This window comes from Aspergillus steynii, assembly GCF_002849105.1.
Source record: "Aspergillus steynii IBT 23096 chromosome Unknown P170scaffold_2, whole genome shotgun sequence".
In the NCBI taxonomy this organism is placed as follows: Eukaryota; Fungi; Ascomycota; class Eurotiomycetes; order Eurotiales; family Aspergillaceae; genus Aspergillus; species Aspergillus steynii.
Window position 1 is genome coordinate 5,369,403 of NW_020194399.1, and position 14,800 is coordinate 5,384,202.

The following is a 14,800-nucleotide window of genomic DNA, read 5'->3' on the forward strand; positions in this document are numbered from 1 at the left end:
TTGGGCTAGTGCTATAAATTACCCCTTTAGATCTTGTATATTTATAGAAATCAGCTAAATTTCTATCTTGATCTGAATGAAATTATTTGATAGTCATATAGTATTGATGTTTTATTTGATTAATTATTTTAATGATTGAATTGCTCACGTGATCTTTTGTTGAAATTGGTATAGCTATATGAAATTTTGAAAATGGGCAATATATATGGCTTATATATTATTTTTAATATATTCCTTAATTTAAATGAATAAGGTCCTAATAAATTGTTTTAAATGGTTTAGACCCTAATTGAATCGGAATTCGAGAAATTTGACATTTTGATATTGATAATTGACAAATTGGGTAATGATCTTTAATATTAATTAATTTATTATTTAATTTTATTCTATTTACTGCTGAATTAAGGTGTTTTAGGGCTTCTGAGCTTGGGTGCCCTAATCGAGAATGCTATAATTCAGCTGGAGCGGCAGAAATAGTAGGTTGAGTTGATTTCTGAGCTGAATAGATCTTTATTTTATTTACTTCACTATTCAGTAGTGAATTCGGTAGTGAATTCGGTAGGTCAATTTGATTATTTTCAGGAGATAATTCAGGTGACCATTAAATATGATTATTATTATTCTATTTAATTAAGAAAATTCCCGAAATTTCAAGGATTTGGCAAATTGAGGTATAATTAGGGCTTTCGAGGCATATAGCCCTAGAATTAAGATGGATACTGTCAATTGGGGTCACCTGACATCACCTGATTCATCAGAATCACCTGATTAAGCCCCACAACCGAAATTATTCAAAATTCACTGCGACTTTATTCTCACTTTATTGAACTCTCACTTCCACCACCAAATTGTATGGGAAAAGTGAGGTAAAACTGAGCTCAATGTGAGCGGAAAATGAAAAAGAAAATTTTTTGAAATATTTTTTATTTTGGACTAGCTTACCTTCCTATTTAGGAAATACCTAACTACTTCCTAATTAAGAAATACCTAACTACTTCCTATTTAGGAAATATCTGATCGCAAGAATCATATGATAATTAGAAAACTAACTATTATCTATTTCCTAATTTGGAAATTAAAAGTTTATTCTTTTATATTTGCAATGTTTGATTTATTTCAAATGTCTATAAATATGCAGTTGATCTCCTGCATATCTTCATTCTTTTTAACAAGTTGATTTTACTGTTTCAATTTGACAAGTTGATTTCATCTATTCAATTTACTTATTGATTCATTCATTCATTAATCAATTTCACCCTTTCTTATCAATTCAATTAAAGTCGAATAATCGAAACCTTTGAGCTATCATTCTATAAGGTATTGCTCTAGGATCAGGTGACTACCACCTTCCTATTCGATCCTAGCCTACCTTCGACGTCTGACAGTTATGAGCCCGGGTTAGCATTTCATCTGACAGATACCTGAATTTCTTGCTTTAGTGGCTGAAAGTATATTAATATAGAAATTTGGGACATAGGCGCAATGATATAATTTGAATGTTATATTATCTTTATAGGGGTTTGAAGGTTTTAAAATGACTATTCCGAAACTTTTAATTAATGTTCGAGTATTCCCTATAAAAATTGACGTAGGTGATTAATAATAATCATTAAATAATAATAAATTATTGCAGATATAGGTATCTGCTGCAGTATTAAATGCCTAATTAGGACTAGTGTTTCGAGCTATTTCTAATGAAGTTGAAGCCATAGTAATTAAATTAATTAAATTAATTAATTTATTATTCACTGCTTGATTCTGTGATTTCAAGCGTTTTTTTGTTGCTTCAAGGGCACCTAGGAATCTAGGACTTTTAGAGGCTTTATTAAATTGTTTGATTATCTCTGGATCACGTGACCAATTTAGTGGTTTTTTCAATAAATTATTAATATAAAAACATTGGTTAAAATTATGATTTCCTTCATTTGGGTCGGATTCGCATGGGTAATGGTGTTTTTTTGATTTAGGGTTGAATTTAGGGCTTGGGGTATTTTCTAAAACATTTGGGGTATCTTCTAAGACCTCTCCTTTAAAGGTTGCTGAAGCGATTCGGCTCGGCTGATTTACTTGCTTAATTGCGGGGAATATTTTCATGTGATCTTGAAATTACTTAGTTATATTAAAAAATATTAGAATTTACTCATATAATTTAATTTTATTGTTTAATTTTTTTAATCTAATAATTTGCAAATGTTAAATAAGAACCATTGATTAATTTAATAAAATTATATTAAACTTGGTGGGGGTCTATCACCTTGCTTATTTCTAGCAATTTCGCTTCGGTGAATATATTTTCCCATAGGGAAATATAAGATTTAATTGAATATTTATTTTACAGGGATTTAATTATATGATATTGCTTAATTATATCCCTTTTTCTTGATTTGTTAGTGGGTGCTAATTTCGTTTGAAGGATTCGCAGCACGTGATATAGGGTTTTTAGGTTAGATATTAAAATCTTATTTACTGAAGATATCGAATTTTTAATTAAAATTAGAAGTAGGGCTAAACCCTCATCTAATTGACGGTATTCTCGAAGCGCTAATTTATAATCGCGTAATAGGTCTCGATAAAGCGCTTAATCATTTTAGGTTAGATTAATAATTGATCTAGCATTTTCGCTTAGGTCATATGGCTCCGGGTGAGCGGGGCGGACCGGTTGTTCAGGTAGGGTCGCATGGCTTAGATTAATGAATTCCTATATATGTTTGCTTTTAGTAATGGTTTTGATCGTATTAAACCAATAGATCCATTCGTGGGATTGATTTTATTGAAAATTAAGCTTTGTCTCCGCCATATTAGGATAGCTTAAATCGATAAAGTAATTAAATCGATAAAGTAGTTGAATTAATAAAATAATTGAATCAATAAAGTGATAAAGTAATTTAATTAAATGAATTAATTTTGACATCTTAGTAAAGTAATTAAGTTAATAGAGTAATAAAGTAATTTAAATAAATGAAATAAAGTAATTGAATAAATTAACTTTGATATTCCTAGTATATATTGATATATCACTAGGATAGTGATTAATTCACATAAGATCTGAACAGAATGGTGAATTAATAAATTAATAATTAAGGATAAAAATAATAGAAATAATAAGAGAATCCGGGCTTATAACTGTTAGATATCGAAGGTAGGCTAGGATTAAATAGGAAGATAGTAGTCACCTGATCCTAGAGCAGTATTTTATAAAATAATAGTTCAAAGGTTTCTATTATTCGACTTTAATTGAATTGATAAGAAAGGGTGAAATTAATTAATGAATGAATAAATTAATAAGTAAATTAAATAAATGTGATTAACTTGTTAAATTGAAACAGTAAAATCAACTTGTCAGAAAGAATAAAAATATGCAGGGGATTATCTGTATATTTATAGATATTTAAAATAAATTAAATATTATAAACATAAAAGAATAAACTTTTAATTTCCAAATTAGGAAATAGATAATAACTGGTTTTCTAATTATTATATAATTCTTGCGATCAGATATTTCCTAAATAAGAAACAGTTAGGTATTCCTTAATTAGGAAGTAGTCAGGTATTTCCTAATTTAGGTGTTTCCTAATTAGGAAGTAGTCAGGTGTTTTCCTAAATAGGAAGGTAAGCTGGTTTAAAATAGGAAATTCTTTAGAAATCTGATCTTTTCAATTTTCGCTCACTTTGAGCTCAGTTTGACCTCACTTTTCCCATACAATTTGGTGGTGGAAGTGAGAGTTCAATAAAGTGAAAGTAAAGTCATAGTAAATTTCGATTGTGGGAGTAAATCAGGTGATTCCGGTGAATCATGTGATATTAGGTGACCCCATTTGATAGATATTATATTAAATGCCTAAGGATAGCTACTTTATTAAAAGGGATATATTTATTACTGGTATTTATTTTAGTATAAAATATAAAATAATTAGACTGCTGGAGGTCTGTAGGGTTATTAAGATATTTAGAAACTAATTCCCGCGAAACCTTTTATTAAAAAAAACCACCCACTTAACCCTTAGAAGGTCAAGTAATTAATTTTATTTATTCTATATCTGTCCCTTAACTCCTTATATCTTTTAGCACATAGCAGGTAGTCCGCAGGCATATTACAGGCGTCCCGGACTCCTCAGTACATCCATCTAAGAGAACCAAGTGCCCGGAACAGAACCTTCGTGGCTGCCCCTTACAGAAAGTAATATTTTCTAGTTATACAGCTAGTAGTAATAAAAATAAAGAGATTTTAAAGCCAGTAAAAACCTATTTTATTTATAATCTATCTATTAGGACTAACTTCAATCTTACTATCACATAAGAGCTTAATATTTTAATATTAATCCTCTATATAGACCTTTCCTTTAAAAATCATATATAGAGGAAGCGCCCAGCCAGTAGAGTTAATATACTTAATTAAAATAATCTATTCGTGATTACCTGGCTGTATAAGTAATACCTTTCCGTAGTAATCAGCTTTAGTAACTATTTAAGTAGTAGCTACTAGGCCTATAGCAAAGCTAGTTTTATTAAAATTATAAATATTTTCTTGTACGATCCTATATTATATTATTATGATTTATACACAGTTAAACTACTTTTATATAATCTTAGGAACTTCACATTTAGTATGTTAATAATTATAGTATTAAGTATAGCAAGTTTTTAAGCAATCTTGTTAATTAATAAAGTTATATACCTATTTTTCTTTAACTAATTAAACTAGGGTAGTATTACATATAGCAAAAAAAATATTAGCCATTTCTTGTATATAAAATAGTCAAGGAGGCGCTCCACGTCAATCTAGTAATAAAATCTATTATATAAGTAATTCCTCTTCATTTTGAGTCATTTTATGAAAATTAGCGCGTGATTTATTGCGAAATATCTTTTTATATAATTAGTCTTAAAAGGTTAAGCGAGATATATTATAAATATATACTATTTCATAAATATTCGATATTTCTTCTTTTTTTAAAGCAGATATAATAAACAGAATCCTGCCCTCCTGTTCAATTAATTTTCTCGAATTTTAACATACTTTTGGAGGTATGGTTGGTGGTTAAATTGAGCAAGGTTTTCGACCGCGGCCAAAACGCGTGAGGTGGCCGACTCGCTTACGTGGCCGACTCGCTTACCGGATACGTTAACTAACTTGTTTGTTGAAATGCGAGTTGACTAAGCAATGTAGAAACAGAGCAGGTGAGAATAAGAATACAAAAGAAAAAGAGAGGTAACTAACTATCATCAACTACAATCATGTGGGCATGTCAGGACCAGTTCAAGCATAGTTCAAGCATCCACCCTATTACCCAGCATGGAGTGAACACAGTGAGCCTTGATGCTTGCTGTCCCCAATCATTCAACTTCATCTACTGGATTATAGACAGTCATCTGTTTGAATCAATAACTACTCCGAAGTTCATATCGCGAGCGGGCTGTTCAGGAAGAAGATATTCCCCCATAGAGGCACGGTCCCGCTGGACCGGATCCTTATTTGCAACAGAAAAGTCAGAATTCATACACTTACCACTGTCCAAGAAGCAAACATGGAATAGAGCAGATTACCACAAATAGGAAGATTATCAAGTCACCTGACACAGCAAAGCTTGAATGGAGCAACGCAACTGAGCGAGTTACTTAGACCGCTACAGGGGCAACACAAACGTCGCAGTCCAGTCAGAATATTTCTGTGCGGTCGACTACCCATGCTTAGTTATAAACGCATTATATATATCTTATATATATGACATGGCATGGCATGACTTAACCCAGCCCCAGATTCAATCTGGTAAAATCCAATATCAAAGAGTCCATGTCATCTTGCATCCCTTCCAGCTCATCGAGAATCAGTTGAGCCCAGTCCGTCTGGCCCACCAGTGGCTGCCAGAGATCCCACAACTGACTAATTCGCCGCGTCACCCAGACCTCCATGTTCTCAATGTCCGGAATCACTACGCGCAGCATGTACTCCTGGTACAGCTGGCGCGGGTAAATCGACACATTGTCCACTCGCTGCACCCGGTTCTGATAGTCATCATAGATCGCCACCACAGTATTCACAACAGTCGCCCAGTTGGCATTGACCTGGTCCTCGTTCAGATAGCTGATCACCTGCATTGTCGTTCGGATCGCCGTAATCGCGCCCGTGGTACGTCCCTCGTCTGCGAGGTCGAACCCGTTTTCATTCCACGTCGCATCGCCCATGGGCTGATGTCCCACCCACACGCGGGCCTTGTACCCATTCAGTACACTGTCCGCGTTCACCAGCACATTCGGGTTCGTATCGGACCCATACGCGTTCGTGATCATGTCGATCGGCCGCCCGGTGACGGGGATCTGTGTCTGGCCGACGGTGATGGTCGACGGGCCGTTGGGGTCCCAGGTTGCATAATCCGTGAACAGGTAACTGTTCGTATCGAGATAGGATCTGGGAACTCTCGGGTGGGAGCTTCTCACTAGTGTCGAGTCTCCCCTTCTTGCCTGTCCGTTCATCATGAATTCTTGCGCCCGTGGCTCCGTCTGCCGTTCCTGAATGTGCTCGCTCACTGCCCGCGAGTTCGGATCGTCGCTTGTCGAACTCACCCCGATGTCCCCGCAATCCCCGCAGCTCGCTGCCCCATACAGGTCCGTTGTGCCTCCTCGGGCTTGGTTCAAGCTCGCCCCGTTCTGCCCGTTCGGGTACCGGCCCATGGTGATGTCCCAACCGTTGCCGCCGGAGGGATTCACGCCATAGTTGACCGGTGCCCCATAGTTGATGGCACGACCCTGGAGATCGATCTTGACCATCAGGTCATCCTCCGTATAGGGCTTTCCAGTCTCCGGATCCAAGTCCAGGGTCGGGTCATAGTCTCGCAGCTGGGGCGTGGACATGTGCATGTGCATATCATGAACTCGTCGATTTCCTGGGCGCCGTCGTCGTCGCCGTTTGGTAACGGAATCATACGCACCTCCAGTCTCCGGATCAAGATCCAGCGTGCGATCGAACTGGTCCATTTCGCTCATGCAGTAACAGTCATCCAGACCGGACCCGCTCCCCCCACTGTTACTGCAGTCCATGAGATCGTGGCCCCCAAAGAGCGCATACCCATTGATATCCGGTGCGTCGCGCGAATCAGGCGTCTTCGCGCCCTCGTGGAGAATGAGTGCCTTACCGTGACCGATGATGCTTTGAACCGGGTCGTCGTCCCAGGGAAGCTCACCGACGGTATAGGACTCCATCGTTCCCTGCGAATTACTGAAGACGATCTGCGGGGAGCCGTCGCTCGTCTTCTTGATACGTAGGTAGCTGTCCAGGGACTGGTTGAACTGCACGCCGGCGGCGACCTGCTTGGACTCGAAGAAGTTGAGGTTTAGTTTCATTTGGGAGGTGGTGAGAAAGCGCAGGGCGAGGATTGTCCCATCACTACTCTGTCTCTTCTTCGGAGATGATGACGAGGCAGAGGAAGAGGAAGACGGCAATGTGAGGGCTCCCGAGAACGAGTTCGAGAGTAACTTATTGCTCACACTCCCTGAATGACTGCCCGTCGACGTTGGCAGACTATCCGAGACAGCCCCGTCATTACCGATGATGAAGTTTGCCGTAAAGTCGCCGTTAATCTCACCTTTTCCCGTCATCTGGACTTCAACGTTGACCCAGGGCCCGAAGTCGCAGATCCCCGGGTGCGAAAACCCCCAGGCGCTCACAGGGCTGCTGAACATGTTCTCACCGGACATGCCCGCGGGAACCGATAAGTAGCCCTTGCCGTTGAAGTTCAGGGCCCCGTGAGGGTCAGACTGGTGTCGTAGTATCCGTATGCCTCCTCAATGCTGAAGCTGGGCGAGATGGTGCCGACGAACGAGTATCCAAATTCCAATTCCTCGTGCAGCGTCCCCGATATGTCCATCTTCAGGAATCCGTCGGCGCTTGAGGAGGAGCAGTCGTCCTTGGTCTCGCCGCTGAGCAGGATGTCGAACTTGCTTTTCTCCAGGTATCCTTGGCCTAGACGGGTAATTGTCTTGCCTGCGTTGCGGACCTCGTCGAATTTGGCCTTCCAATCGGAGGCCGAGGAGCTGTAGAATCGCTCATGCAGGGGAGTCGCGGACCGTTTCTTCCTGGCGGGATCCCCCTGCACGATGGAGTCCCAGTATCCCATGCTATTTGAGTAGTCGATTCGGATGTAGATGTCTCCGGAATCGCGCTTGACCAGGCCAAAATCGTACGAGATCTCTGCCTCCAAGATCTCCGGGTCCCAAGAGGCCGAGCGAGCGACATGATACGGCAGGGACCGGTCTGTCGCTGGGCGAAGAGCATGCAATACCATATAGCTGCCCGGTCCACAGCCCTCTGGCATGCGGAGAATGGTCCCCTCGATGCCCCCCCGATGGAGCTTGTCGCACGTGCTGTTGAACTCTCGGGGACAGACAAGCCGGATGTGACTGCGTCCGTCAGCCCGGATGTTCCCACAATCGAGGACGTGCAGGTCTGATCCATCTCGCCGACGGAGGGACCGCACTGTATCCTCAGGTCCCACGATGATAATCATGCCAAAAGTATTTGAGTTTAGATCGGTGGAGATCACGCCGTTCGCGCCCAGGTTCTGCAGGTCGAACTGGGGATAATCATCAGCTGGTGGGAGAGTCGGGAATACCTTATCCAGCGCCACAGGCAGGAAGGGGTTGATGTTCTTCGGGCTATCGCAACAGAGCACCTTTTTGCGACTGTTCCCTACACAGCTGCCGGGGCTATCGCCGAACGTGGCCGTGTCCACCTGGACATCATTGTCATCACATTCATTATCATCACAGGTCCCTTTGCCGACCCAGTGGCAGTTCTGGAACGTCGCATCAACCGGACAGCACAGCTGCTGCACCTGGCCCCAGTAGCAGTTATCCTGCCTTTGGACAATCTTGACCATGTCCTTGGTGCTGTCCTCGGCCCCGCACTTCTTCCCACAGCTGCCATACACACACGCCTCAATCTGGCGCGCCCACGTCTCTGCTGTACAGCAGAATGCCTGGAATCCTGGCCGCAGGCAGTTCTTGGTCGCGTGCCGCGAGTGGAACAGCGTTGACTCGCCAGTATGACACTGGCCGTGGCAGGAAGGTCTCCCCACAGAGGACTCCCCACCGCGCCAGAGACACTCCGTCGGCATTGCGTCCAGCGGACAGCAGATGATCTTATACTTGGTACTGCCGCAGGTATCCTGGAACCCATCGCCGTTTGGCGCCATTGCGTAACCCGATGGGCATTTTGGGGGGTTGCCGCAGTCTGTCATAATACATTGCTGTCCGTTGATGGAGGTCCAATGGCCCGCGTCTGTGGCCTCGGCGCGTTTCAGGTTCAGGTCATAATCTTGCAGTGATGTACCAAGGAGGCCCTCAAGTGCGGTAAACTGCTTGTCATCCTGGTCGATTGACCAGATCATGAGCCCGCCGAGACCGACATCGTTGGCGTAGTCGGTCTTTTGCTTGAAGGTGTCTGCGTCGTCAAAGCTGATCCATTGATTATTACTGAAGGTAAAGTATTTGACCCCGGCGTCTTTGTCGTGAATGATTTTGGGGTCCTCTTTAGATATGATGTCTTGAATCTCGAAACTACCATTCAGTCAAATTAAACAGTTCGAAACAACATGAGATAGGGAGGGCTAAAAGGAGACTTACTATGCCAACGTCCCCGGGTTATCCGTGCAATCACCCGCCTTTGCAGACCCTTTAAAATGACATCCAGGCGATGAGCATGTCCGACTCTCCAGCTGGAAGGACCGTCCGTAGAAGCCTACCCCGAGGACGACCTTTTCCGGGGGGACGTCGTTACGCCAGAGAAGGTCCATGGCCAGTTTGATTTCCGTCAGGTTGGTATGTCCCTGGATGATATCTCCAATGGGGTTCAGCTTGTCCCACTCCCCATGAAGATCATAGGTCATCATATTAGTCCAGTCAGCATACTCCAGCATGCTAGGGACATCAAACCACCGGAGATACCAATAGGAACTGGGTATGGTAAAGGTCAGGCCGTAGGGGCCATGAGAGGACCTGTCGAATGTCTCTCGGAGCGTCTTGAGGAGGAGGACATAGTTCTGGGTGTCTTCTTCGTTGCCGCCTCGGTCACCGGCTCCGGGGTATCTGTAGGCATCAGTATATCAACATTTCATCTTTGGAAGTGGTTGTGAGTGAAGGTGAAAATGAGTGAAGGTGAAACATACTCCCAGTCCAAATCAACACCATCAAACCCATATTTCTTCATGAAATCCACGAGATTATTGGCAAACTTCTGCCGGTTACTCTCTGTCCTTGAAATGTCCCCAAACGTCGGCTGCGTCGCCGTCTCATTATCACTAAACGTCCACCCACCAAGCGCGACAAATACCTCCAGATCAGATAAACCTGTCTTGAAGGTCCTCACATCAGCCGTCTGCGTAAACAGCGAGGAAGGGGTCAGCCCATCCATAGGCACAATCTCAAACGACTTCGGATCAATATACCCAAAGGCAAAGTTCAGATGCGTCAGTCCCTGAATGGGGATCGCGGCAGGAGGGAAAGGATAGCATTCCCGGCGTGCACTCCAGGCCTCGTAGTAACCAATCACCTTGCTTGTGACCGGCTTCGAGCTTTTCCCCGGAGGCACAGCGGGACTACCGCAGTTGTTCTGGCAGCCCTGAGAGACATCGCAGAACTCGTCCGTCGTACCGCAGAACCCGAATTTGCTGCAGCAGACATTCAAGGGACACGTTCTATCGGTGGGGTCGGCGTCTGCGCCGCATTCGGGTTTGGCATCGCACTGGCTCACGCAGTCGGAGCCGCAGAATGTGTCACCGAAGCCGCAGGTGCCAATGTCGCCCCCGAAGAAAGAGCCGCCTAGAGCAGGAGATTAGCGGAGGAGCAGACCTATGGGATACGGGGGTTTGAACTCACAGCAGGCTTCTGTTTGACAGGGGATGTCCTTGGTACAAGAGTAGGGATCCAGACGGCGGTAGAGGGTATGATTGTACGACTCGGGGTCTTCAAGGGACACCGTCACGGCTTCGGTGGCGGCGGGACGCTTAAAAGAAGAAACTTGAGGGACAGGAGAATCACGGTATACATATGAAAGAAGCAAGATGGCGACAACCGCCAGGGAGGAAAAGGCAATGGGCAATTTCAACGTGTTGGACCGCCGCGAGGGCCGACCAGTGTCTGATGCCATCTCGATATGAGAGACACAGACAGTTGGAAAGAACGAATATGAGGACCTCTACCAGACAGCAGGACCTGGAGGGGGTTGAAAATAGGAGGGGGCATTGGTGCATATGAAATACTTTCTCTGCTCAATGTTACCCTGGATATCCGGCATCCAGTTAGTCGAATGATACTGCCAAATAATTCATCGCTAATTCAGGAGAATTTAGTATAATCACAATTATGAAGCAGTAGTAGCTAGACTAACAGAAACCAACAACGATCTAAGAAGGCGCCAACGCTCCATCCCTGCAAACGTCGCATAATTGAAGCTAAGCGTGAGGAGAACAGGCAGAAATCAACGCCTGCCAAGGAGAAAAGATCAGTCTAAGACCCCTTAATATACACTCCTGAAAACGATGTAACCCTGTGTCACGTAAGTGATATTTGATTTGGATTAGCCGACAAATGTTGCTTGTCTGCACAACAATTTATAGTGGCATATTTTCTCTCCCGTTCTCAAGTCTCCCTCCACCCACCACGCCAACAGGGTCAGAATTTTTCTAGCAATGGCTCTTGATAAAAAAGGCATGTACGCCTTTGCGGGTGTTTTCGTCCTCTTGTGTGCCTGGGTCGATGCGCAGGCGTTCCTCGCTGAGGAGGATGGCACGGTGTTGTCAGTCGGGGTTCCAGATACCCTCTCAACTGCGTGCCAGTAAGTCACTCCAATTGGATTTGATAGATGAAACAAAGGACCTGATTCAATATCCAACAGAACAGCACTTAATCAGACCACTCAATGCAACTCGACTCTGAGTTTTGTGGCCTTTGACGGCCTCTTCCCCTCTAGCGATGTCCTCGCAGCCATCTGCACCGACAGCTGCAAGGAGTCCCTGCAGAGCTTCCGGTCTCAGGAAGTGGAAGCATGCGGCGACGAGTACTATCATGTCGATGGAAAGCTCGTACCTGCTAGCTACAGCGTGGACCAGTTGCTGTTTACATACACGTATACATGTCTACAGGATGGGTGAGAGACTATTGAGGGCAAATACCATCTACAGCTGCTGATTCCTTTTCAGAACCACGAATGTTTACTGCGCACCACTCATCGACGAATGGTCGCAGGCCGGGCCAACCGCCGAGCAGTCCTGCTCCGAGTGCATGTTGAAGACCTTCCAGGTGGAGCTGAACTCACCATTCGGCTATGACGATGAGTTCGCCAGTTACTACAGATCTCTCACGTCGAGGTGTATATTGCAGCACCCTTGGATTCTTTACTTTGCTAACCCTGAGCAGCTGCGGTGTCTCGGACTATCCTATCACTTTACCACCTTCGTACACCGTGACGGCTACTTCGTCCACTTCTACTACCACGTCCGTGACCCCGTCCATCAGCTGCGCTTCAAAATATGCTGTCAAAAAAGGCGACGATTGTAGCAGTGTCAGCCAAGCACAACAGGTTTCTGAGGCAATGCTCCGCTACAACAATGAAATCGCGGCTGATTGCTCTAATTTCCCTGATGTGGGCACCTCGCTCTGTCTTCCTGCCACTTGCGATGTGTACACCCTACAGGCGAACCAGACCTGCTATGATATCGCTCTGGCCTATAATTCGACTTTCACTGTGACGCAGTTGATCTCGTGGAATCCAGATATCAATCGAGACTGCAGCAACCTGGAGGTAATGGTCGGGACTCATCTCTGTGTGAGGTACGCGCTCTGCGTCCTATTTTCTTCTGTGTGGCATTCCTGCTGACATTTGGAAGCGCCCCAGGTGATACAGGGGAATCCAGCGTGACGATGACACCGACGTCAACCATTGCAACACCCATGTAAGAGGCCTCTTTAACACCCCACGCCACGATCATACGATCATTCTGTATGCTTATGAATCCTACAATCAAGAGCTGCGCCAACAAATGTCGCGAATGGGACAAACACCCGTTGTGCCAAGTACTACGAAGCCGTGCCGGGGGATACCTGCAGCTCCATAACTGTGAAGATGGCCATCAGCGTGGCCGATTTCTATTTCCTAGTAAGACTTTTTGTTTCCAAATCCTTCTCGCGTAGACAGAAACGGTTAAACAGCTCTAGAACCCCGAGATCAACAGCACCAGTTGCAGCAATCTCCTGGCCGGCTCCTCCTACTGTGTCCAGGCCGTGGGCGATATTGCGACCTATTCGGGATACGGGTGCGTCCCAACCCCTCAAGCGCTGTTGAATTGACTCTATTTCTAGTTACTGACCCAATTCAATGTCCAGAGGATATAGCAACCCGTGCGTAACGTTGGTTCCTCTCCCATCCAGCTGCATAGCAACCGCAGTGACGACCACCGACTCTGGCTGGACGTTTCCCACCTACACGACCAATACCACCCAGCCGACCCCCTTACCACTGGCTGCGGGGACCTGGTCCAACTGCTCGACTTACACGCAGTACATTGCGCCGGTGCGGAATGCCTCGACGATCAACTCTTGCTACGTCGTGGCTAGCATGTATGATGGTGAATAGATGAAATAAAATTCCTTTATTAGAGGTGACTAGGCTAATTGACCTATTCATGCTACAGTGGACGTGACAGACTTTGTCTCCTCGAATCCCTCCCTCTCTTATGACCAGGACGCGGATGATCCCAACGACTGCCAACTCAAACCGGGGTATCAGTACTGTCTCCAGTTGTCTAAACCCACGACCACACCCACCACAACGACGACGACAACAGCAACCAGCACGACAAGTAGTGGGCAGTCCACGAGCACGGGATCAAATGGCCAGCCAACCCCGTTGCCAATTCAGGTACATACATCTTTCCTGTCGCCAATTCTATTCCCCAAGCCCAAGGACCCGAAACTGACTTGATATGCTCTGAGTAGGACGGAATGACTACCAGCTGTGGCGCTTTCTATCTCGTCAAAACCGATGACAGTTGCTACGACATCGCAGCGTCGAACAATATCGCCATAGACAAGTTATATACCTGGAATCCGGCACTAAACGGAGACTGCACCGGCTTATATCCGAATTATTACATTTGCGTAGGGTCGATCGGTAGCACAACTGCCACCACAACGACGACAACCACATCCGGGGGAGTTTCAACACCAACTCCCACCCAATCCGGAATGATAAGCGGTTGCAAATCATTCTACTTCGTTCAAAGCGGGGACAGCTGCTACGATATCGCGGCTGATAACGGGATCGCCCTGGACACGTTGTACCTTTGGAATCCAGCGCTCAATGGAGATTGTAGTGGGTTGTGGCCGGATTATTATATTTGTGTAGGGTTGTGAAAGTTCTATATATATGTACCTCTACGTACTTGATTTTTGTGGCAGAAATGGGCTTGGCAAAGAGCTGATTAATACGCCGAGTTTATAACTATGATTATATGAAACGATTAAAGGTCTTGATTATTCTAATCTACTGTAAAAAGAAGCTATATTTATGTAATTTCAGGGACTTCGAATATGCAAGAGAGGGGGCTTGATCATACTATTCAAGCTCCATAATCGTATGATCAATATTGATCGATTAGTTACTCAACCGGTAGGGTCGCAGCTCAGCCGGTGTATGAATTTAGTGTGCCGGTGTATGGCGCTAAATGGGTGGGGCTTACACCGGATGAGGTTTCCACGTGATTTAGCTCAGCCGGTGTGGCAGGGAAAAGGATGTTCCGACCGATGAGTC

At 44.5% G+C, this 14,800-nt stretch overlaps 2 protein-coding genes across 2 annotated transcripts; one reads left to right on the forward strand and one right to left on the reverse strand.

Moving 5' to 3' along the window:
• Positions 1-5,742: 5,742 nt before the first annotated feature.
• P170DRAFT_463023 (bacteriodes thetaiotaomicron symbiotic chitinase) lies at positions 5,743-11,140 on the reverse strand (the record flags this gene model as incomplete). The annotated part of the gene is made up of 5 exons (XM_024852130.1): positions 5,743-7,752; positions 7,812-9,552; positions 9,619-10,080; positions 10,161-10,812; positions 10,870-11,140. 5 exons carry the CDS (start codon positions 11,138-11,140, stop codon positions 5,743-5,745), a joined length of 5,136 nt encoding a protein of 1,711 aa, XP_024708570.1.
• Positions 11,141-11,702: 562 nt separating this feature from the next.
• P170DRAFT_404258 (uncharacterized protein) lies at positions 11,703-14,501 on the forward strand (the record flags this gene model as incomplete). The annotated part of the gene is made up of 10 exons (XM_024846514.1): positions 11,703-11,827; positions 11,888-12,139; positions 12,192-12,359; positions 12,409-12,822; positions 12,879-12,944; positions 13,018-13,147; positions 13,207-13,304; positions 13,375-13,616; positions 13,683-13,909; positions 13,987-14,501. The coding sequence occupies 10 exons, from the start codon at positions 11,703-11,705 to the stop codon at positions 14,401-14,403; spliced, it is 2,139 nt and encodes a 712-aa protein (XP_024708571.1). The 3' UTR covers positions 14,404-14,501.
• Positions 14,502-14,800: the final 299 nt, after the last annotated feature.